The sequence below is a fragment of the Scatophagus argus genome, chromosome 6, assembly GCF_020382885.2.
Source record: "Scatophagus argus isolate fScaArg1 chromosome 6, fScaArg1.pri, whole genome shotgun sequence".
Taxonomy (NCBI): Eukaryota; Metazoa; Chordata; class Actinopteri; family Scatophagidae; genus Scatophagus; species Scatophagus argus.
Genome location: NC_058498.1, coordinates 19,832,345 through 19,854,545, shown reverse-complemented (window position 1 = coordinate 19,854,545; position 22,201 = coordinate 19,832,345). Strand labels below are relative to the sequence as shown.

Genomic DNA, 22,201 nt, shown 5'->3' with positions numbered 1-22,201 from the left:
AGTTAGCAGTTTGCCTATAACAAAAGCACATCAGTGATATGATCATGGCTGTTGTCATTACTTAGATGTAGATTTGGCAACAAATGAAAGCTTTCCATTATGATATATATTATATATAGTTTTATTTGGTGTTATTAATAATGGGTGACCATGACCATCAAAAACCAATGTATAACAATGTAGATGACATGGAATCTTGATGGAATATTTATTCCAGGAATTATGATTTACAGAAATAAGGCAAATCTGAAAGATGGTATCTTGGACTGCATTCACTGCACAGTTACACACAATAAATTATTAGTACTTACATTTCATTTTTCAATTTAAGATAAAACACTAAGACTAATTTTGTCAGTGTTTAGGATGCAGTGGCTTCTTTATTAAACATGACTAATGTTAATGTTTGAGGAGTCTAAATAGGCAGCCAGGTTTTGCGACATAGTTGAAGAAGGGTCAGATTGCGTTGTACTTCTACTCTGTTGCAGGTAGTGGCTGTTGCCTTCCAACTCTTGTTTGTCACTGCTACGTGGAGACCTCCACGTAAGCTCTTCTGCCTCATCTGGTGGTAGTGTTGTGGGAATAGGAGGTGGAGCCTCCTGTGGTAGTTTGATACCTCCAACATCCTGCCTCCTGTAGCGGGGAATATCATGGAGGAAATGTGTAGCTCTACTCTTATCTACTGAAGAGGACGAAAGATGTAATTGTGTTGGTGGCTGTTTAGCCAGGGGCTTGATGTCCTCCACAGATCTTTGATCATCGAAACTGGTGTGAACTTGTGGACCATAGTAATCAAATAGAGGAGATGCACCCTGATCTAAATTTTCAGCTTGTGTGTCCCACCTTCGTCTGTCTGAAGACAAGGTTTTTAGGGCACTGAGGCCTTTTCTTTCCCTCCTGTCCTCAGGTACAGACCACAAAATCTCATTTGTTCCACTAGCAGAGTTGTTAGACTTGTCAAGAGTTCTGCCAGATGCAAAAGAAACACTGTTGGCACTAAGATTTGAGTTTTTATGCATTAGTGTCCATTCCGCTTTCCCTGTGTCTTGTTTTATTTTATCATCATTTTTAACACTGGAGTTATTGGAGGAGTCAAGTGGTGGAAGTTGTTGCTTTACAGGTGGAGCCTGGTGTACGTCTAGGTTTCTCTTCATACCGGACATAGAAAGGTCAGACACCTGATGACTGATGCCAGTCCACTTTATCTTTGATGGCAGGTCCATATCCGTGGAGCGTCTGGACTGCTCCATCCTTTTCTTTACCACATCATCAAAGCTCATACCAGGGGCAAGAGATGCATTTCTGCTTTGAACACTATGGGATGGACCTTCTTTTGAAACAGTCACTGTTTCAGCGCCAGTATATGAAGAAAAAGAATTACTCAGCTGTGCTGAAGGTCTGAAGATTAAACGCTTATAAGTGATTACAGAGTCATCATCTGTTATATCTGATACATGTCTGCTTTGTTTTGCAGTGTATTCTGTCACTTCATTTTCGCTGCAGGAAGATGAGGAACTACTTGGCCCTGGTGATGGTGCTGTGACATTCAGACGCCTCTTAACACGTGGGACACCAAGACTCAAGTCAGGAACACTGTGCTCTATTGTCTCATCCTCACTGCTTTCACTGGATGATGTTTTGTGCTCTATCCCGGCAGCCATCCTCTCCACCTCCTCAGTTTGGCTCTGTGACCATTGAAGTTTGGTGTCTACAGCTTGGCCTACATACAGAGAGGCCTGAATCTGGGATGCTTCTTCATCAGTGACAACAGGCAGCTTAGATCTTGATGAGGGAAGATTTCGCGGTTCATTTGTTCGCGATGTGATTTCGAGACGCTTTCTGAAGCGGGAGATACCAAGGTTCATCATAGCCCACCTTGACTCAAGTTCTGGGTTTGCCTTTGATGTCATTTTTATGTTGTCACTTGTTGCTTTGCCCTCAACATTATCTGAAATAACTGTATACTTTTCTAATTTGATCCCGTGGTCTGTCTTTGGCCTGTGAGAAGTGTGTATCACCGAGATCTTTGAAGACTTAATGAACTTCTTTTCTGTTTCCTTTGATAATGCAGAAACTCTCGGTCGTAGTTTAGCATGGTCCCTGTTCTCATTCTCACTCTCACTTGCTGAAGAACTTGATTCAGATTGTTGAAAGCCGGGAGACACAGAACTATGAATCAGATCTGGTTGTGATGTTGGTGCTTTGGTATTTTGACGTCTGTTGACATAAGGAACATGCATACTCCACTTCCCCACATCAGTTCTGTCCCTCTCAATTTTGCTAGGTTGGTCTGTAGTTCCTACATCACTCTCATTGCTGCTGGAAGATGATTCAGGTGAACGAGCTCTGATATCCAGGCGCCTTTTCACACGGGAAGCATTACTAAGCCCAAGCTGAGGCCATCTGGAGTCTGGATCTGGCTCCACTGTTGTTGGGGGGTTGCTCAATTCTCCCATACCCTCCTCTTGCTCATCTGAGCTGCTTGAAGAGGAACTAACTTTGATAACTTCTTTTCTCTTTCCTTCTGCTGTATGGTTTGTACTCCCACTGCTTAATAATGAATCAGGAGGTGGCAATGGGGCTTTGATCTCCAAACGCCTCTTTATATGAGTGATATTATTAAGATCTACTTCAGACCACCATGTTTCTGGATTGTGATTTGCTCTTTGAGATTCTTTAAATGGAAGCCCAGCAATTCCCACAAGCTCTGGCCTCTTATTCTGGCATTTTGTTTTATCATCACTGTCACTACTAGATGATGAAGCAGCAGTGGGTGATGGTGCTTTGAGATCTAGTTGCTTCTTCATGCTTGTAGTATGTTCAAGATTTTGAGCAGGCCACATTTTGTCCAGATCATGCCTTCCTGTTAGAGATCCTTGAAATGGAAGACCTGCAGTGTCCACCTTGCCTGGCTTCTGCTTCTTTATGTGGCCTGTTGTTTCATCTTCACTATCACTACTAGAAGATGAATCAGGAGGAGGGGATGATGCTTTGATATCCAGTCGCCTCTTGATGCGTGTAGTATGCTCAAGATCTAGGGCAGGCCATTGTGTTGGTGGGCCATCACTTCCAGTTTGAGAAACTTTGATTGAAAGTTTTGGCATGTATTCCTCTTTTTGTTCTCGTTTCTTTATGTTCTTTGTTGTTCCATCCTCACTGTCACTACTAGAAGATGAATCAGAGTCCGGTGACGGTGCTTTGATATCGAAACGCCTTTTGATGCGTGTGGTACCCTCAAGATTTACAGTAGGCCATGTTTTGTCTGAATCGGGCCTTCCTGTTTTAGATTCTTGAAATGAAAGTCCTGCAATGTCCACCTTGCCTGTCTTCTGCTTCTTTATGTGGCCTGTTGTTTCATCTTCACTGTCACTGCTAGAAGATGAATCCGAGTCAGGTGATGGTGCTGTGATATCTAAATGCCTATTGATGTGTGCAGTATGCTCAAGAGCTAAAGCAGGCCTTTGTGTTGGTGAGTCACGTCTTACAGTTTGAGGTACTTTATTTGGAAGCCTTGCCATGTGCATCTGCCCTTGGTCCTGCTTACTGACGTGGTTTGGTGTTTCATTGTCACTATCACTACTAGAAGATGAATCAGGAGGAGGGGATGATGCTTTGATATCCAGTCGCCTCTTGATGCGTGTAGTATGCTCAAGATCTAGGGCAGGCCATTGTGTTGGTGGGTCATCACTTCCAGTTTGAGAAACTTTGATTGAAAGTTTTGGCATGTATTCCTCTTTTTGTTCTTGTTTCTTTATGTTCTTTGTTGTTCCATCCTCACTGTCACTACTAGAAGATGAATCAGAGTCCGGTGACGGTGCTTTGATATCTAACCGCCTTTTGATGCGTGTGGTATCCTCAAGATTTACAGTAGGCCATGTTTTGTCTGAATCGTGCCTTCCTGTTTTAGATTCTTGAAATGGAAGACCTGCAATGTCCACCTTGCCTGGCTTCTGCTTCTTTATGTGGCCTTTTGTTTCATCTTCACTGTCACTGCTAGAAGATGAATCCGAGTCAGTTGATGGTGCTGTGATATCTAAATGCCTACTGATGTGCGCAGTATGCTCAAGAGCTAAAGCAGGCCTTTGTGTTGGTGAGTCACGTCTTACAGTTTGAGGTACTTTATTTGGAAGCCTTGCCATGTGCATCTGCCCTTGGTCCTGCTTACTGACATGGTTTGGTGTTTCATTGTCACTATCACTACTAGAAGATGAATCAGGAGGAGGGGATGATGCTTTGATATCCAGTCGCCTCTTGATGCGTGTAGTATGCTCAAGATCTAGGGCAGGCCATTGTGTTGGTGGGTCATCACTTCCAGTTTGAGAAACTTTGATTGAAAGTTTTGGCATGTATTCCTCTTTTTGTTCTTGTTTCTTTATGTTCTTTGTTGTTCCATCTTCACTGTCACTACTAGAAGATGAATCAGAGTCCGGTGACGGTGCTTTGATATCTAAACGCCTTTTGATGCGTGTGGTATCCTCAAGATTTACAGTAGGCCATGTTTTGTCTGAATCGTGCCTTCCTGTTTTAGATTCTTGAAATGAAAGTCCTGCAATGTCCACCTTGCCTGGCTTCTGCTTCTTTAAGTGGCCTGTTGTTTCATCTTCACTGTCACTGCTAGAAGATGAATCCGAGTCAGTTGATGGTGCTGTGATATCTAAATGCCTACTGATGTGTGCAGTATGCTCAAGAGCTAAAGCAGGCCTTTGTGTTGGTGAGTCACGTCTTACAGTTTGAGGTACTTTATTTGGAAGCCTTGCCATGTGCATCTGCCCTTGGTCCTGCTTACTGACGTGGTTTGGTGTTTCATTGTCACTATCACTACTAGAAGATGAATCAGGAGGAGGGGATGATGCTTTGATATCCAGTCGCCTCTTGATGCGTGTAGTATGCTCAAGATCTAGGGCAGGCCATTGTGTTGGTGGGTCATCACTTCCAGTTTGAGAAACTTTGATTGAAAGTTTTGGCATGTATTCCTCTTTTTGTTCTTGTTTCTTTATGTTCTTTGTTGTTCCATCTTCACTGTCACTACTAGAAGATGAATCAGAGTCCGGTGACGGTGCTTTGATATCTAAACGCCTTTTGATGCGTGTGGTATCCTCAAGATTTACAGTAGGCCATGTTTTGTCTGAATCGTGCCTTCCTGTTTTAGATTCTTGAAATGAAAGTCCTGCAATGTCCACCTTGCCTGGCTTCTGCTTCTTTATGTGGCCTGTTGTTTCATCTTCACTGTCACTGCTAGAAGATGAATCCGAGTCAGTTGATGGTGCTGTGATATCTAAATGCCTACTGATGTGTGCAGTATGCTCAAGAGCTAAAGCAGGCCTTTGTGTTGGTGAGTCACGTCTTACAGTTTGAGGTACTTTATTTGGAAGCCTTGCCATGTGCATCTGCCCTTGGTCCTGCTTACTGACGTGGTTTGGTGTTTCATTGTCACTATCACTACTAGAAGATGAATCAGGAGGAGGGGATGATGCTTTGATATCCAGTCGCCTCTTGATGCGTGTAGTATGCTCAAGATCTAGGGCAGGCCATTGTGTTGGTGGGTCATCACTTCCAGTTTGAGAAACTTTGATTGAAAGTTTTGGCATGTATTCCTCTTTTTGTTCTTGTTTCTTTATGTTCTTTGTTGTTCCATCCTCACTGTCACTACTAGAAGATGAATCAGAGTCCGGTGACGGTGCTTTGATATCTAACCGCCTTTTGATGCGTGTGGTATCCTCAAGATTTACAGTAGGCCATGTTTTGTCTGAATCGTGCCTTCCTGTTTTAGATTCTTGAAATGGAAGACCTGCAACGTCCACCTTGCCTGGCTTCTGCTTCTTTATGTGGCCTGTTGTTTCATCTTCACTGTCACTGCTAGAAGATGAATCCGAGTCAGTTGATGGTGCTGTGATATCTAAATGCCTACTGATGTGTGCAGTATGCTCAAGAGCTAAAGCAGGCCTTTGTGTTGGTGAGTCACGTCTTACAGTTTGAGGTACTTTATTTGGAAGCCTTGCCATGTGCATCTGCCCTTGGTCCTGCTTACTGACGTGGTTTGGTGTTTCATTGTCACTATCACTACTAGAAGATGAATCAGGACGTGGTGATGGTGCTTTGATATCCAGTCGTCTTCTGATCCGCATGGTATGCTCAAGATCTAGGGCAGGCCATTGTTTTTCTGGAACTTGACTTACTGATTCTTGAAACTTAAATCCTGTTCTGTGCTTTTCTCCTTGTTTCTCGTTCTGGTCTGTTGTCTCATCTGAACTCTCACTACTAGATGACGAATCACTATGACGTTTGTTGGGAGTAATATGGTCAAGATTGGGAGGCCATTGTGGATTTAAGGCTTTGCGGCTTACAGAATGAGATACTGGAAGCCCTGCCATGTCTATATCTCCTCTCTGTTGCCTCATTGTGGGTCTTCTTGTTTCATCCATACTCTCATCACTAGAAGTTGAATCAGTGGCTGGTAATGGGGCGTTGATATCCTTTTGAGAGGTGTATTGGTGATGCAGGTCAGTTGACAGTGTTACTGGTTCTCTGATTTTGATCCCCTCATTCACTCTGCCTGTATTCAGCTCCACTTTTAGGTCTGTGATTTCTGCTTCACTCTCACTGCTTGAAGAGGATGAATGAGCTGCAGATGTTAAAGGTGCTCCAGTATCCAGACTCTCACTGTGACTAGTAACACCCAAACTGGGTACACGCCACTTTGTGCGTGGCATGGGTTCAACTTTCTTCTTGGTTTCCCACTCTCCTGTAACTATCCTGCTGCTTGGCATGTCTCCTTTATCTGATAATTGTCTTGTGACTGTGTAGTCTTCCCCTTTATTGTGGCTCCTTTCTCTGCCCTCCTCCTCCTCCTCCTCCTCCTCTTTGTCTGAGTTAACAGTGTATTCTGTAGGCTCTTCCTCACTGATATATGAGCTGGAGCTTGACATATCATTGCTCTTTTTATATGAAGTGGGTGCCATAATCAGTTTTGAATCATTAAAAAATCCACAAATGCTGCTAGATCTTGGAGAAAAGCTTTTATCAGAATCACTAAACTCAAATTGTTCTTCATTTTCTTGTGACTGATCAGGGTCCATTTGGCTGGGTTTCATTGTATGTGGTGACCAATCTGCAAAGGGCTCAGAAGAAAATCCAGCAATTTCACTGCCCTCTGCAGAAATTTGCACTACTTTTGATGCTGTAGAGAAATCAGCTCTCTGCTGAAGAGAGTCCTCTGCCACCTGACTAGACTTGGTTGTTATGTGGCCTCTCCAGGTCATTTGGTCCTCATTACGTACTTTGTCAGACATTGAAGAATCTGAGCATGAAGACAAGCTTCTCTTGTCCAGCTCAACAGGGTCTGGAATGTGTTCATACTCCATGTTGTGTTTGTGGCCTGCATCAGTGACGCCTGAGAGGTCTCTGCCATCTTTCTGGGTTTCCTCTGGACGACTCTGTTGAAAGCTGTTTTCACTTTCTGAATCTACAGCTGCATGTGTATCCTTCTCAAACGCAACTGCTTCATATTTAATTACAGTGTATTGATTGTTACTTTCCTCAACACCACTGGCTACAGTATCATAATACTGTACGTTGCTGTTTTCTCTAAAGTCTACAGTGTTAAATGTGACTCTTCTTTCCCTGTGAGTGCCTGTTGCCTCTGGTTCCCCACCAGTGCAGTAGGCCTCATTGTCATACTGCCTTTGTTCTGCAGATGAGACAGAGGTTTCAGAGGAACTTTTCTTCCTGGTGACCCTTCTCCATAGAATATCTATACAAGGTCTTGCCAGGACTCCAAGAATAAAGGCTATCAGAAACGTGATGAAAACAGACAGACACACAGCCAGAACCAAGTTAGACTGGATAGCTCTCTGATTCCTTTCTTGACCTATCCTGTTTGCTGGACCTTGCAGAGTTATTTGTTGGCTGGTTCTGGTTAAACTTCTAATTTTTCTTTTTGCACCTTCTATTTTACTGATTTGGAGGTTAAAAACAGACACAATGTCATGTTCTTCAGACACACACACATAAAGTCCTGTGTCTCTCTCTGAGATGTCATTGATTAACAGACCAGCCTGAGTTTGGCTCGCAGATGCTTGACCACTGGGTGTCCACCACATTGAATCTACAAAAAAGACAACATTGACATGGAGTTGGGCTGACCTGTATTATTATACATATTAATATCTTACAATATTGTGTATACTGTGTTACCTTGTGCAGAGCAGGACAGCAGTATCTCAGAGCCACTATAGACGGTCACATCTTGGTGGAGCTCAGGTCTGTTTTCAGCACCAATACAGCTGAGGTCATCCTCCTCCAGCTGCAGCAGTTCTCTGCCTGAGAGGATGGAGGGGGAAGCACACACAACACTCCAGGCCTGCAGACCTCTGCTGCTGTCATAGGCCATCCGTCTTCTTAGACTGCGCATACTGCAGTCACACTGCCACCTGTTCCCATCCAGCCTAACATCTGCCCCGATGTTATGAAGAGAAAGGTACATCAAAGGATGGAGACTGGTCAACTTGTTGAATCTCAGATCAAGGACCTTTGAGCGGGACACAATATGGACACAGAGCAGATGTTGAGATATTTAACTTGATTACTAAAATAAAACACAAAATTAAAAATTAAATTAAATTTTCTTGGAAAGGGCTTTTAAGGCTTATCTTTCAATTATAGAGTAAATGTGTGACACCATTGAATTTACTGTTGGAATATTCTGTGCATGTTTTCAGTTCAATTAATATGTGTGTTACCCGGAGCTGTGCTAAGTCTTGGAACATCTGTGGATGGAGACTTGTGATGAGGTTATGTTGTAGGTGCAGCTCTATTAGCTGCCGAAGGCGGCCAAGGTCTCCTGGTTGGAGAGTTGAGATCCTATTGAAGGAGAGCTGCAGAACCTGTAACGACTCACTACCTTCCAGTCCTGGATTAAAGAAAAGAAGAGCTGCATTTAGAGGTCAACAGTAGCTGTAATGGCGTGGCTACTGAAGGGAGCAATGTTTTGTATGTTACAGATTTTCAATGATAATAACAGAGGTTATCCTGTCTCTTCTCAGTGCTGTGCTGCTTTACCTTTCTCAGTGTGACTCACAAGGTGAAAACTGTATATTTTTACTATGAAGTTGTCTGCAGTACTGCAGTGTTTTCAGCCCCGGAATTAAATAATGTAAACAATATACAGTAAATCTCTCCCTGGACTTCTGTGTAGTGAGTAGTGTAAGTATCTGAATCAAACACCCTTTCCCTGGAATGTGAATTCACATTCTTCTGACTTATTTTCACTGTGAACACACTTCCAATATAACTAATTAGGGGCTAAGAATTTTTCTGTGGTGTTCTTTCTCCCCTGCTGTCTCACCCTTTTCACTAACCAGAAAAAAAACTCCCTGAGATTGCTGGGCTGAAGTGAGCCACTCTTGGTCTGTGCTTCATTAGAGAGGCACCGAGGGTTCTGTGAGCTGAATACCAAACAGGAAAGTGGTCTGTGACTGTCAGCACAGCTCTTGCTAAGTAAATGGGCTGTCCACACATGCCTTTAAAAGAACCATAGTGTATGCACTTCTTTGAAACACACATGTGTTTAGCCAAGCTGAAGGAATGCAGTGAAATGCCATGATGCAGGGGAAAATGCAAAAGTTGTACTGCATGTTTACACCTTTCTTTGAGCCACTGGAATGTCAATAAAAACCATGACTGGCTGAGGGTGTACAGTGTCATTATCTTGGCAGGTTTAATCATTTCTAAGAGGGACAAAGTACTAAAGATAAAGCATGTCAATAAGAGGGCTTGTGTAGATGTTAAAATTAAATGCAAGGGCAGTAACAGCAACATGCATCGCTAATAGATTTACCGAACCATACAGATGCACTAATAGACCTCAGCCTATATTTTAGTCTGAATTTTGCCAACAGTAACATTATGAAATTGACTTATCTTTGGGGTCTGACTCATCTACATCGCTCAATGACACACCAGATAGGCGTTAAAGGTGCGCATCATACTGACTGTACAACTTCACTATCAGATGTGTATCCTTCAATCAGTCACCCTTTTAAAAAGGGACGTTTGTGTCTCATTGGTGTTATGAAATTGTCTAGGGCAGTGATCCCTGACCTAAGAGTTCAGAATTCTCTAGTGGATTCCCAAGATAAATCACAAAATGGTAAATGGGGCAGGAAAGATACCACAGAAAGGTCTGTTACACACAAAGTTAAGGTCATTTGCTCATCCCTGATCTTGCTTTGTTCTTGAAATATTTGATAGTTTTACTTTTTGGGATTATGACATTTATTTAGATGATGCATTGGTCTGGTGGCAATAGCTTCTAACTTACAGACATTTGACACCTGTGATAAGGGGTCACAAGAAGATAGTGCTTTGTTTTAAGAGGTCTAGAGCCAAAAACATTGGGAGCCATTATATATATTGAGCATACAGTATGCCCAGAGGAAATACTAAAACAATTTTATTAGTAATGATTTAGCTCCATCAATAATTGATTAAGTGTGCATTTTGTATATTTCTGTATACACACCTTAGAGTTAATTTGTATATTGTGGGTACACACCCAGACAATAGACATTTTATATAACAGTTTAACCTGAGAACATATTGGGTGTGGCATATTAGTCATTATAAGTTAATATGCCAGCAGTGCTGTACTGGTATAATTTAAATTCGACTATGAGTTTACATACAAAACATCTGATCTGTTTATAAATGTGACACATTGTTATGGATTAAATTACGCATATATGAAGTAATTAAATGAGCTCAACCATAACCAACTACAACATCATGTTGTAGTAAACATTATGTTTATTCTGTAAATGAATCAGTAATGATTATCCATTAATACAATGCTGAAAGAGGCAATTCTGCCTAATGAGTGCACGTTTTTAATAGTGCTGTACTTAGAAGGCAAGACTTTTATTAATTTTATAATTTGTTCTAGCAAATATCGTTTAAGTTATTTATATGACTGATAAGGGTAGACCAAGTTTAAGCTAGGAATAGAAACTCTGCATTCATGGCCTCACTATAATATATAGATAACAACTGAACTTGTAAAGATACAAGTGATGTAAAGATACAAGATACAAGTGAGCACACTTGCAAGACACTTATCTGAACTTGTAAGTGGCACCGATAGTAAATATGTTTTAATACATTCACACTCTGTCTTTATGCTCATCTCATCGGAAGCAATGTCTTCTGTGCACTTCATATGCTGTTTCAGTGTTTTATATATGGGTGTATCACTACGCTGACTCACCGTTTGGAAGCTGCTCCAGCTGATTCCTCTCAACAGATAGCAGCTGCAGGGAGGGCGCCCAAGATACACATCTCTGCCTGCTCCAAGGTCTCAAGTGATAGGGATTTATACTTCTGCCATAACGGCCTCCCGGGTTTCTCTCTATACAGAGAGACAAGTGTGTGATGCTGTTGTTTCCCAACCATACATTTCTGAGGTTATGATGTGGTTGACCCAGTGTTACAGAGTCAAGCAGGTTATGTGACAAGTCTAGCTCGGTGACAGAGTCTAGGATGTGCTGGGGCACCAGGGAAAGGCCAGAAGAAGAACAGTTCAACAGAGAAGCTCTCTGACAGCTGCAGGGCTCTGGACAGCCAGGTAAGGGAGAGGAGCAATGGAGCCTCAGGGAGACGAAGAGCAGCGCAACAGCCAGGAACAGCTCCTGTGCCACTGCCATCACAACCTGACCTGAGAGTAAATGAGAGATCATGAATGACAATTGGGGAATTCATTCAAAAAGAAAGAAATAAGATCCATTTTTAGCTGCAGAATATGTTCTATGAAAAACACTCTTTGTACAATCAAAACTAAACTAAATTAAACCAAATATAAAAAATGTATCACTCTTCATCACAGCAATTCAATAGATTTAAAGAACCCCACACTGATATACAATAATACAAACAGTAAATCAACTAAAGTCAAACTCACCTGCGTATTCACTCTTATCCACCCAGTATGACAATCTTGTGACTTGTGTCTTTTCACATCCAGAGTGCTCTCAGTGTATTAACTCTGTGTCCAGCACTTCTGATCAAAGTCTGAAGAGTATTTTGCTGTGTGCAGCTTAACATGTCCCTACCCAAGGATGTTATTCAGTGATTCATTCACTCACTAACATGTCTAGTTAATGTCTTACTGTCACTGTTTTCCTCTTTATGTATGACAGATAACTGCAATCTTGAAAGTTTATGGCAAGGAGAACCAGGCCCTTCCCTGCACATTCTATCAGATAACAAAACATGAGGCACAGTATTCTTTTATGGTTACGAAAGACCATATAAGCATATGAGACATTTGTGAACCAACAATAATAAGTTTCACAGAGCAACATGTTGTGCTTCTTTATTGAAACAAACATAGCAATGAGATGCTGGACAACTTTTAAAATAAGGCTGATTGCTTTTTGTCATTTAGTTCAACAAAAACACTCACAACAGGCTTCATGATACTTCGGGACATTTCTCAACATCAGTACTGTTTGAAAACAGACAAGACAATACATATAAGCAAAATCAAAGTCAAACTTTTTGTACTGTATTGCACAAAATTCGAGTATAGCTTCAAACCAAGCTACTAAACATTTAAACCTTCCTGACAGTCATGAAAAGCAACATTTAAAGAGCTTTGCATTAATATGTGACAGAGCATTGGTGCAAGGCTCTTGTTCTGTTTTTCAATGTTGCATTATTTTAGTGTAAAAAAGGTTTTGCAACAAAATTATAATATTACACATATATTATTTTCTGAATCATCCCTTGTAAATCCATTGGCACGTGCACAGTCCAACATGTGCAGAAACAGACCGACTCTGCCTTAGCATTACCGGATGGCTTAAAATGTATCTAGCGTTTTACACTTCCTCAAATCAATAATGCACAAATTATAAAATTTAAATCATATAAAGTCTCAGGCTTGTCAGTGAATATTATAAACAAAATATCAAACACAGCTGCCAGAAACAATGAACAGCAAATAAAATCTTACACAACCCCTCAGTAAGGTTCGTAACTTAGTAATACTGGACGGTAAGGCAAAACATAAATTCTGAAGTTTTTAATTGCTGTCAATGGGCAGTATAAACCACAGTTTAATGTTAATTTGGGAGTGTTATGCATTGATATGGCATTATAAATTGTAGATAAAATGGGCAACCCTGCAGAACAATAAAAATACCTACGCATTTACAAGGATATTAATATCTTTGGCCAACTGGCAATAATCTGTAACACAATTCCTGTTTGGCAAATAAAATGAGGAATTAGCCAGGTGAACTGCAGAGGTATTATTATGTGCAAGTCATGAAGAACCGCAGATAAAATGTCGTACATACACAAATTTGTAATTTAACTTGAGTGGTGACAATTGTAGGGAGATGTAACAACAGATTCCAGTCAAGTCTCCTAATGAGCTTTTCTACAAGGGTTATCTGAAGTCTGGCAGCCCATGTTGTGATATTTCACCTGCACACGGAACAGAGTCCCATCTGCACACATGCAGAGCTTGTATCGCTCCAGACCCTCATCGAAATATACATCTCCTGCAGAATTAGGGATGCGTGTTGCATTGAACATGACTGATCCATTGAGGACAATGCTGTTCTCCTGCAAAGACAATAACCATAATTAATTAATCCTCACATCTTCATTACCTGTAAACTGTATTCATGCAGGAGTTTGCAAAACTTTTATTTGAAAACACGAAATCTGGGGAAATTTTGTACCAAAGTGGGAAAACAGGCACACTAAACTCCAGCGTCACACACCCAAGTCATGTCATGTTAACTGAACAAGCTGCTATATTCCATACTTACAGCCTTGAGCTCGATGCCTCCACCCATTTTGAACTCTACAGTCCGGCCCATGATGTTGACGCCCTCATTTCCACGAATGATGGCCTTGCTGTCCCCTTTAATATTCAGGTCAGATGCTGCACTACTGGTAATCTGAAATCATGGAGACATGAGATTTGAATTGTAAATGGATGTTTCGCTTCAACAATGGGATTTTCAGTGGAATGCTAAACCCACAATCCAGTGAGCATATTCCATAATAAGTAGCTAAGAAGCCAAGAAGGAAAATGTGTGAAATGTGATTATTTTTTAAACTTGAGATTAATCAATACTATAAACAGCAGAGGTCTACAAAGGATTTGGTCTCAACTAATTTTTCCACATATGCATGTGCATTGAATATAAAAATATATTTTGCCATTACACAAAAAACTGAATAATTACAATGTGAAACCAGGTTCTGAAAACATTTTTTACACATTTATTAAAGATACAAAAGCAATATACTTTTATATCTATATTCATGTTCCCACTTCTATTTCTGCCATTGTAAAAACAGTGAATAAATATTGCCTCTTCTCCATTCTGTATTTAGCAGCTTATTATCTACATTATCTGTATTGCATATGACTCTCTTTCAGATTTTCACATTTTTCTGGATGTTCACATTTCAAGTCTGTCCTTTGGTTGGGCCACTTGAACACATTCGGATACTTATTCTGAAGATTGTCCAGAATAGTCTGTTAACATCTTCCACTTTACAGAGATGAAGTCCAGTGTGTCCCCTTAATGCTTTATTTGTTCATTTGCAAAATTTCTAAAAATGACATTTCATTTTTATCATTATGGGTTAATGTGTGCTCATGATACTTTGTGCAAAGGTTGTGAAACATAATAAACTTCATTCATAAACATAATGAATGAATTACTTTTTGTTATAGCTGTCAGACATTATACAGAATTATACATACCCTTTCTGTAGAAGCCTTTTTCACACTGAGGACTTTGACACCTTTGGGCAAATGGAACTCATGGTTTTCAAAGTCTGTGCTAAAGAACGTTGTCTGCGTGCGAGGGTCTGTGAAGGATATGCCAACATCACTGACGACTGAGGTCTTGTCCTTCTCTACGCTCAGCTTAGTGGTGCCTTGCTGGAACACAACCTGGAACAACAGCAAAAATTAAAAGAGACGAGTTCTTGAAGTCACAACATGATAAATTGTTCTCTGTTTTTAAAATGCTCAGTGCTCACTGTAAATGTACTTGTGTTTCTCACCGGGTTATTGTTGCCAACAAGGACCAAGTCCTGGTCCTTACGCCCTCCAACTGTGCTTTTGTGCAGTGGGTGAACGATGCCCATGTCCGCCTTCTGTTTGAAGCGCAGCAGGCCATTTTCATGGAACTCCATGCTGTCGCATCCATTGGGACCAATACGAATCACTGTCCATATTACCAGAGTGATCTGAAAAACAGTAGAGTTGTTGCACATTTTAAAAGACCATGATTCATGATCGTCCAATATGGTTATTCTCTGTCAGTTCTTTACCACAATTTTCAGCAAGGTGTACTATCCACTGATAAGCAAGCACGTTTACTCACAATGAGATTAATTAAGGCGAGGAGGAAGAGGAGGACAACGATGCAAACAGCCATGTTTCCCTTGCGTCCTCTCAGCCCTGTCTTATGAAGACGTTCTTCTTCTATGGGTACATAGCCTGCTTTGAAGTTACTGTTGTGTTCTTTGTTGATGTTACGTCTTTCTATAGCCTTCTCTCGCATGGACTTCTTCACAGGCCCATTGGAACTCTCCTGGAAGGCAAAACAATCTCTGAGGCATGACACCAAATATATACTTTTGACAGTAAGGAGAAGCATGAGGAATCGGTAATTAGTTTTAAGTCATAAAATTACACACCAAAAATAACCGTTTCCCAGCACAAATTTGGTATCATGGTCTTATAACACAATGTAACGACTAAATTTGCTTTTTAAATCAAACTTCTCATACTCTCGTCAAGATCAGTGTAATAATACACGTCGAGGTAACACTGTTTTCTTGCTTTTCTCACTCACACTATATTCTGTCTTTCTCGGTGTATGAACATCTCTACAAATGAACATTCGCTGCACATAGCAGAATGAAACTTTACGTTTTAGATCTTACTTATGTTTACTGTCTGTAGTGCTCTGCGCTGGAATGCTTGTCAGTGAAATGCCCCGCGACTGCCAGTCTGTGGCCATAACTAAAAATAAACTGCACTCATTTTAGCAGCGTAACAGAAATAAACTCGACTTTCCACATTATCATACAGCTTCCATGCTATACATATATATATATATATATATATATATATTAGTTCGTTGTCAAACATCAGATTTGCTGCAATAATTCTCTGCATTTTATTTCCATAAGACGCTAACTATAATAACGAGCCGCAGGCCACACAGCTGTTCAGGGAGGCAAAAATGTCCAGTATATTCATATTTATTACACCATGTTAGTTAGGAATACGTATTTTTGCCCTCGTTACAAATATATAAGCAGAGAACGAATTAAAGAGGAAAGAATAACAACAAATATTGAAGATAACGGACCTGCTCAGACGCCATGTTTACCCTCCCTCTCCTGCTTGCAGGGGTGACAGGGGACATACCATGTTTCATAGCCAAAAGGCGAAAGAAATTATTACGTTGTAAGTTATTGCCTGGAAGATACTTCATGGATTAAAAAAGCTTATGTTGATATAAACAAACTGAGATAAGTTTTATTTGCACTGAGCGTGCGCTAAAAAAGAACGTTTCTATGATGATAATAAAATGGTCTATTCCAAGTTCAGCCAGCCAATAACATTGGGATACTAAAATAGAAAAACATGTCCATTCATATTTTCCATAGATAAAACGCCAAGCGGGCCATAACATCCGAGCTCGACTTCTCAATTACAGTTAAATCAAAGCTATATTTAGCATATAATAATAATAAAGAAATGATTTCATTTTTTTTGTTGAACACCAAAACTTATATAAAATTGCCATTGGTGAAGCACATAGAGACAAACTGACAGGAAATCTTGAGCATGAGGCAAGGTATATGGCTGATGCAGACTAAATCAGGACAGTGTGTGGATTAAAATATAGCCCATATATAGATATTGATGTTGCTTTGGCTTTATCTTTTTAAAAGGATAAAGTCAAAGCAACTTCAATTATATATATATATTTCTGATCAAGGCACGTGATGAGGACAATATCGCTGATAAATAATAATCACTTATTATTATTACAATTATTATCATAAATATGCATATGACTAGAGAAATTTATATCAGTACTGTATAACTACATTATAGTTGTTTTAACTCTAGGATGCTTGTTTTTGGTTTTATGCTATGATTATTTTAATCACATAATTCAGGCTACTCGTTTATAAATGTTCTCATTATGCATACGCTCTCTGCACATGTGATTCAGTTCAGTATGGCCTGCTGTATGATAATCGGATAATTGGATCACTAGGTGGAAACATCAGCATATCTGTGTTACTGAGCCACAGTGTTACTCTGCTGGCCTTTGGTGTCATTTGACAGTGTGACATTACAATCGTATATCCATCAGAGCAGAGAGCAGAACCTGCACAGGAGCGGCGGAGAGAACTCGTACTTTATCCGTCGCGAGTTATTTAAAACGTTGCGTGGTTTGGTTGTCGGCTCCTCTTCCTCACTTGGTTGCCACAACTGAGGCGGTGCTTGGTATTTGGACGTCCCTTAGAGACTATATCTCCCGGCTGTTGTTCTCCTCCGGAGGCAGTTTTAAACCTGTTACGCTAGTTATTGTGGACGAACATGGCCGACACTCTGAGGAGACTAACCAATACATCTTCCTTCAGCGTCTTACAGGAGAAGCTCGAGAGCTGGTACAAAGACTATCATGTAAGTTAATTAATAAGTAATGACCGACCTAAATCTGACCAAAGCACTTCATCAGTTGCCTCAGCCCGCTTCGCTATCTGTTCCACGGTAACTGTCTAATGAATTAGAGGCTAAAAATTAATTGCATATCATACGGGTAAAATCTTCCTAGCTAAGTTTTAGTCAAAGTGTTGTAGATAACGTTACCCTCCTTGCATTGTTTACTAATGCCAACAGGTTATTTTTTTTTCACCATCTTCCTTTTGTCCATTTATTTGTCCATTATTTTAGACAGCATTGGAAATACATTAAATAATTTAAAACATAACACAAAGCTAAAGTAACTAAAGGAATTTACTTGTTTAGCTGATTTCCCGGTAGAGTTTGGTTGCTATGGGCGCCAGTCACCATGGCTACTGCTAGACTAGTCCAAAGATCTTTTCCTTCAGATGCTTCACATCCTTTTACTTCCTGTTGAAACCCGCTGGGTGGCTACAGTACTGGGACAGTGCGTTGCAAAGAGACCGGAAGTGATTTGTCGAAACTTCAAATATAGCGATTACTTGCAGATTACACTATAAATGCACACAAATCAACACAGTCGATGTGTGGCGCATTTGTCTCTCTTACTAGTGCCTTATAACAAAACTGGGCAAGCTATTGCTTCCTTTGGTCTGTCAGCAAACCCTCACTATAAAATAAAATAAAATAAATAAATTACAATCATATAGGAATCCACTAATGTGCTGTGATGACGAAGTGACTAACTCATATTCACCCTCCCAGGTCATTTCCTGTGACCAGAATCTGAATAGATGTTGTGAACTAATTGAACTAACTGCCAAGATCCAGGGCCAACTGTTCTCCATCCTCAACCGCACAGCTGCTGAGGGTGAGCTTTACATTTGCACTATAGGACTTTGTTTTTGTTTACAAAGAATGAAGCAGGTTGTAATTAAACATGAACTTTTCAACACACACACTCAGGAGGACACTATGCTGGAGTGGACACTATCAAAATGCGCCTGCTGCCTTGGCTTGGAACCTGCTTCTCAATGGCGAGGCCCACGGTCACTGATGACACCAGTCTGCAGCTTATCCAGGTGACACCATCTGTTACCCTGTGTAACAACACAGAATTCCTTTCCTTTCTAACGTTGTGCCCTGTAGACAGAAAATATATCAAGATGTCCACACAATTTGAATAATTTTCCTCATTGCCATCTGGTGTTGTGGTTATTGTATAATATTTGTAATGTATTGTATTATTTGTTGTTATCAGGATTCAGTGGAAAAGGACAGGAGGATCAGGGAGCTTTCTGTCTCCCATGATAGCGAGATGCAAAAGATGGACACTGAGCTGTGCTCCACTCGGCTGCAGTTGGAGTCCATCAGAGCAGAGTGAGTCTAAGTGAGAAGAGACAACAGAAGTAGGGTTAGTCAGAGTTTCAGCTAGTCAGAGTTTCCAAACTTAACTTGTATAAATTGCTCAAAAAGTTCCATTGTATGGATTGTTTTACCAGACTGGTCGAAGCTCAGAAGGAGCTGGATGAGATAAGGAGCAAATCAGCTACCACTCTGCTGGCCACTGAGGACGAAATATTGCAACTGAAAGCAGAGTGGGTGATACACTCAAATACTGTCGTAATATATTTGTCTTCAAAATGCAAATGTGCTTGTCTCTTGATGCGAACTGTATCTGTGTTTCAGTTTGCGATCCGCACGTGAGCAGGTGGAGATTTATAAGAGGAAGCTGGATGCTCTTGGTGACTATGAGCGGCAGATCCGCTTGCTGAGAGATGAAGTGTCCTACCTGAGCACAGAGAAGGCCATGCTGCAGGAGAGGTAAACCTGCACCCAGCACACACATGCAAATACTGTATGCACACACTCTGACACCACCATGCAGAATGATGTCTCAAATGATGATGTGGTTCATGTGTGTTTCTCTCTCCTTCTCCTTCAGGTTGGTGAGAAGTCGTTCTCCGAGCCCCTTGCCCAGACTCAGCCGCTCCTCCAGCCCCGTGAGGAGCGAGTCGCCCACCAGAGCTCAGCTCACTAACTCCTCCCGCCACGCACGCCTTGTATCGCGCTTCAATGACCTGTATGCAGTGGAGCGTCTGGAGGCCCAGACTCTGCTTCGACGTTACATCTCTGACTTAGACATGGTCCAGAAAATCATCTTCACTGCTGTTGTGGTATGACTGGAAATATTTTAGAGCAACATGTAAATGTGGGTAGATCAGAAGTGTGGGCAGAGAAAATGTTTATTTGGACTTGATTCAGGGTTTCATGTTATCGTGTCTCAGGAATCCTTTAAGACAGCAAAACTGGCTTTCCGTCAGTTTAAGCTGCGTGTGAGAAAGACATTGTCCCCATCCCACTTTGGACCAGAGAGTCTTGAGGATGCAGCTGTGGACTACATTGTCAGGAACTTGGACCTCTATGATGTTCAGGCCAGCGTCAATGTAGGACTACTTCTCTCATGTGTCCCCTGCAACATGTATGACCAAATGAATGTGGTTGGATACTGAAAAAGGCTGACTATGACTTTCATCTCTCCAGGATGTGATCAATGCCATGAATGTGAATCCTCAGATCTCCTTCCCGCCAGAGGTGGACTTTGTCCTCATCAGTGCCTTGATCAGGGACACGTGCAGGGTGGCCTTTGCCATGCAGACACTGGATCCTCCTCTTGACTTGGCCTTTGCCAGCGGTGGAGAACTTTACAATGACAATAAGTTAGTTCTTTATGCAGTATTGATTCTAAATTCTGAGAAAGGCTGCATATTTGTTCTTTTATAGCAATCAGGCTCTCTTGTAACGGTTCAGTAAAACTGTGGTGCTCATTTGGTCAGTTTGATGCATTGTAATTACAGAAAGCATCGGTTCAGAAATCATGCTACATTCCCAGACAATCTGTGTAAAACATCACCCTATGAACCACAGTTCATCACTAAATCTAGTTGTTATTTAATGTATCTACCAGTAGATGTCACCCTCCACACTACACAGAAATACTCAGAGCTCACCTCATCTGTTTTCACCCACCTCTCTACAGGTATCGTCGTAGCTATGACTCTGACTTCACTGCTCCTCTAGTGATGCACCATGTGTGGCCAGCCTTGGTGGAAGGAGATGCTGTGCTAGTGAAGGGCGAAGCTGTGACTAGAAGAGGTGCTCTGGTACGGGACTGTATACTACTCCAAAAAAAAATTAGAATTCATTGAGGTGTTACTCTAGGGAACAATTTAAGAGTGTGAAAGTAATCGCGAAGGCTCATGTGCTTACTGGTGACTCTTCTGTTTTTGCAGTGGAGCAGAAGCCGGAGCAGGAGTGCCAGCCCTGTTCGCTCTCGCTCTCTCAGCCCAACTCGCAGTCTTGTAAGTCTCTAATATTTGACCTCCAGACACACAGAAATATTTGGGCATTTGCTCACAAAGTGGATTGGGTCATTTTGGTGGGTTTGCTCAGCTACTCATAAACTTCAAACTCATATGTATCACTTTTTCCACCTAACAAACATGCATGGACGCCCCTGGCTGTAAGGATATATACTTCATTGCTTCCTTTATTTGGATTTGGACTTGGATTTTACTCAAAAGTTGAAAATGTGATCAAAATATTCTTTTTTAGGCATTTAACAGCAAAAGAAGCCTGTCTCCTGAACGTCTCACAGCTAGCCATCTATGAAGGCCTCTCTGTCATCTCACACCTCATTTCATCTGTATGGCTACTCTCATGCTTTCACCAAATAAAGCAATGAAATCTTTAGATACTGTAGCACTCAGAGGACTGCTCAGAGATCACATTTCTGGTCAGTGCTGACAGTATTTTACTGTCATTATAGATAAAATAGTCTGGCAGCTAACTGAACACTTGTCTTGGTTTACTATGTTTTATCTGTGAATAAGTGTTTGATTGATTGAACTACCACTGTTTCAGTGATCATCAGAAGCTTAAAAGTACATTGGACCTGCACAGTAGCACTTGGTTAGTGTGACAGCTAATGATAGGAAACATGTTCAACTTTTACTCCTCTCTTTACTTTTTACCTCGTCTTGCGTAGCCAGAACCATCTCTTCTGTCAGCAGTCTTTACCAAAAGTCAGCACCTATGTAGCAGATTTCTTTGGTTGTGCAGTAGGACATCCAGTATGGTGCTAATCATCAGTGCTAACTTCAACTCCTCCAGTACTTGAGTCACTGGTATTGGTTATTGTGGGGTTTTTTTTATTGTCAGTGGTTACCCTTTTTTTGTGTGTTTTTTTTTACATTTCTTTTTTTACATTTTTTGGTGCTGTTGTTTTATGTCCTGAAAATTCCTTTTAAATAAAATAAAACATAGTGGGGTTTACAAGCATTAAACATAGCATAAAATTGAATGTTTATAACATGAACAACTGAAGACGGTTCTGCTTGTTTTAAGTTTAGAATATTTAGTTAAATCAAGATTGAAATCTTGTGTATCTTATTCTCATAC

At 40.9% G+C, this 22,201-nt stretch overlaps 3 protein-coding genes across 5 annotated transcripts; 1 reads left to right on the top strand and 2 right to left on the bottom strand.

The window, feature by feature from the left end:
* Window positions 1-94: 94 nt before the first annotated feature.
* Window positions 95-12,106, bottom strand: LOC124061171 (TLR4 interactor with leucine rich repeats). 2 transcript variants are annotated; one of them, XM_046392778.1, is made up of 5 exons: window positions 11,951-12,076; window positions 11,261-11,707; window positions 8,739-8,908; window positions 8,194-8,527; window positions 95-8,104 (listed from the first exon to the last, which is right to left on the bottom strand). In XM_046392778.1, exons 2-5 carry the CDS (start codon window positions 11,694-11,696, stop codon window positions 384-386), a joined length of 8,661 nt encoding a protein of 2,886 aa, XP_046248734.1. In that variant the 5' UTR covers window positions 11,697-11,707; window positions 11,951-12,076; the 3' UTR covers window positions 95-383. The 2 variants fall into 2 exon arrangements, with proteins under 2 accessions (XP_046248734.1, XP_046248735.1); XM_046392779.1 differs by having other exon boundaries at window positions 7,972-8,527; window positions 11,951-12,106.
* Window positions 12,107-12,330: 224 nt separating this feature from the next.
* Window positions 12,331-18,190, bottom strand: sgcb (sarcoglycan, beta (dystrophin-associated glycoprotein)). Of its 2 annotated transcripts, none has more exons than XM_046392796.1 (6): window positions 18,078-18,190; window positions 15,411-15,620; window positions 15,088-15,273; window positions 14,783-14,974; window positions 13,833-13,964; window positions 12,331-13,623 (listed from the first exon to the last, which is right to left on the bottom strand). In XM_046392796.1, the coding sequence occupies exons 2-6, from the start codon at window positions 15,588-15,590 to the stop codon at window positions 13,423-13,425; spliced, it is 891 nt and encodes a 296-aa protein (XP_046248752.1). In that variant the 5' UTR covers window positions 15,591-15,620; window positions 18,078-18,190; the 3' UTR covers window positions 12,331-13,422. The 2 variants fall into 2 exon arrangements, with proteins under 2 accessions (XP_046248752.1, XP_046248751.1); XM_046392795.1 differs by lacking the exon at window positions 18,078-18,190 and adding an exon at window positions 16,407-16,538.
* On the top strand, window positions 17,365-21,595 carry spata18 (spermatogenesis associated 18). The gene is made up of 12 exons (XM_046392792.1): window positions 17,365-17,740; window positions 18,506-18,611; window positions 18,707-18,822; window positions 19,002-19,120; window positions 19,243-19,338; window positions 19,430-19,564; window positions 19,686-19,917; window positions 20,029-20,187; window positions 20,285-20,460; window positions 20,781-20,904; window positions 21,034-21,102; window positions 21,356-21,595. The coding sequence occupies exons 1-12, from the start codon at window positions 17,654-17,656 to the stop codon at window positions 21,410-21,412; spliced, it is 1,476 nt and encodes a 491-aa protein (XP_046248748.1). The 5' UTR covers window positions 17,365-17,653; the 3' UTR covers window positions 21,413-21,595.
* Window positions 21,596-22,201: the final 606 nt, after the last annotated feature.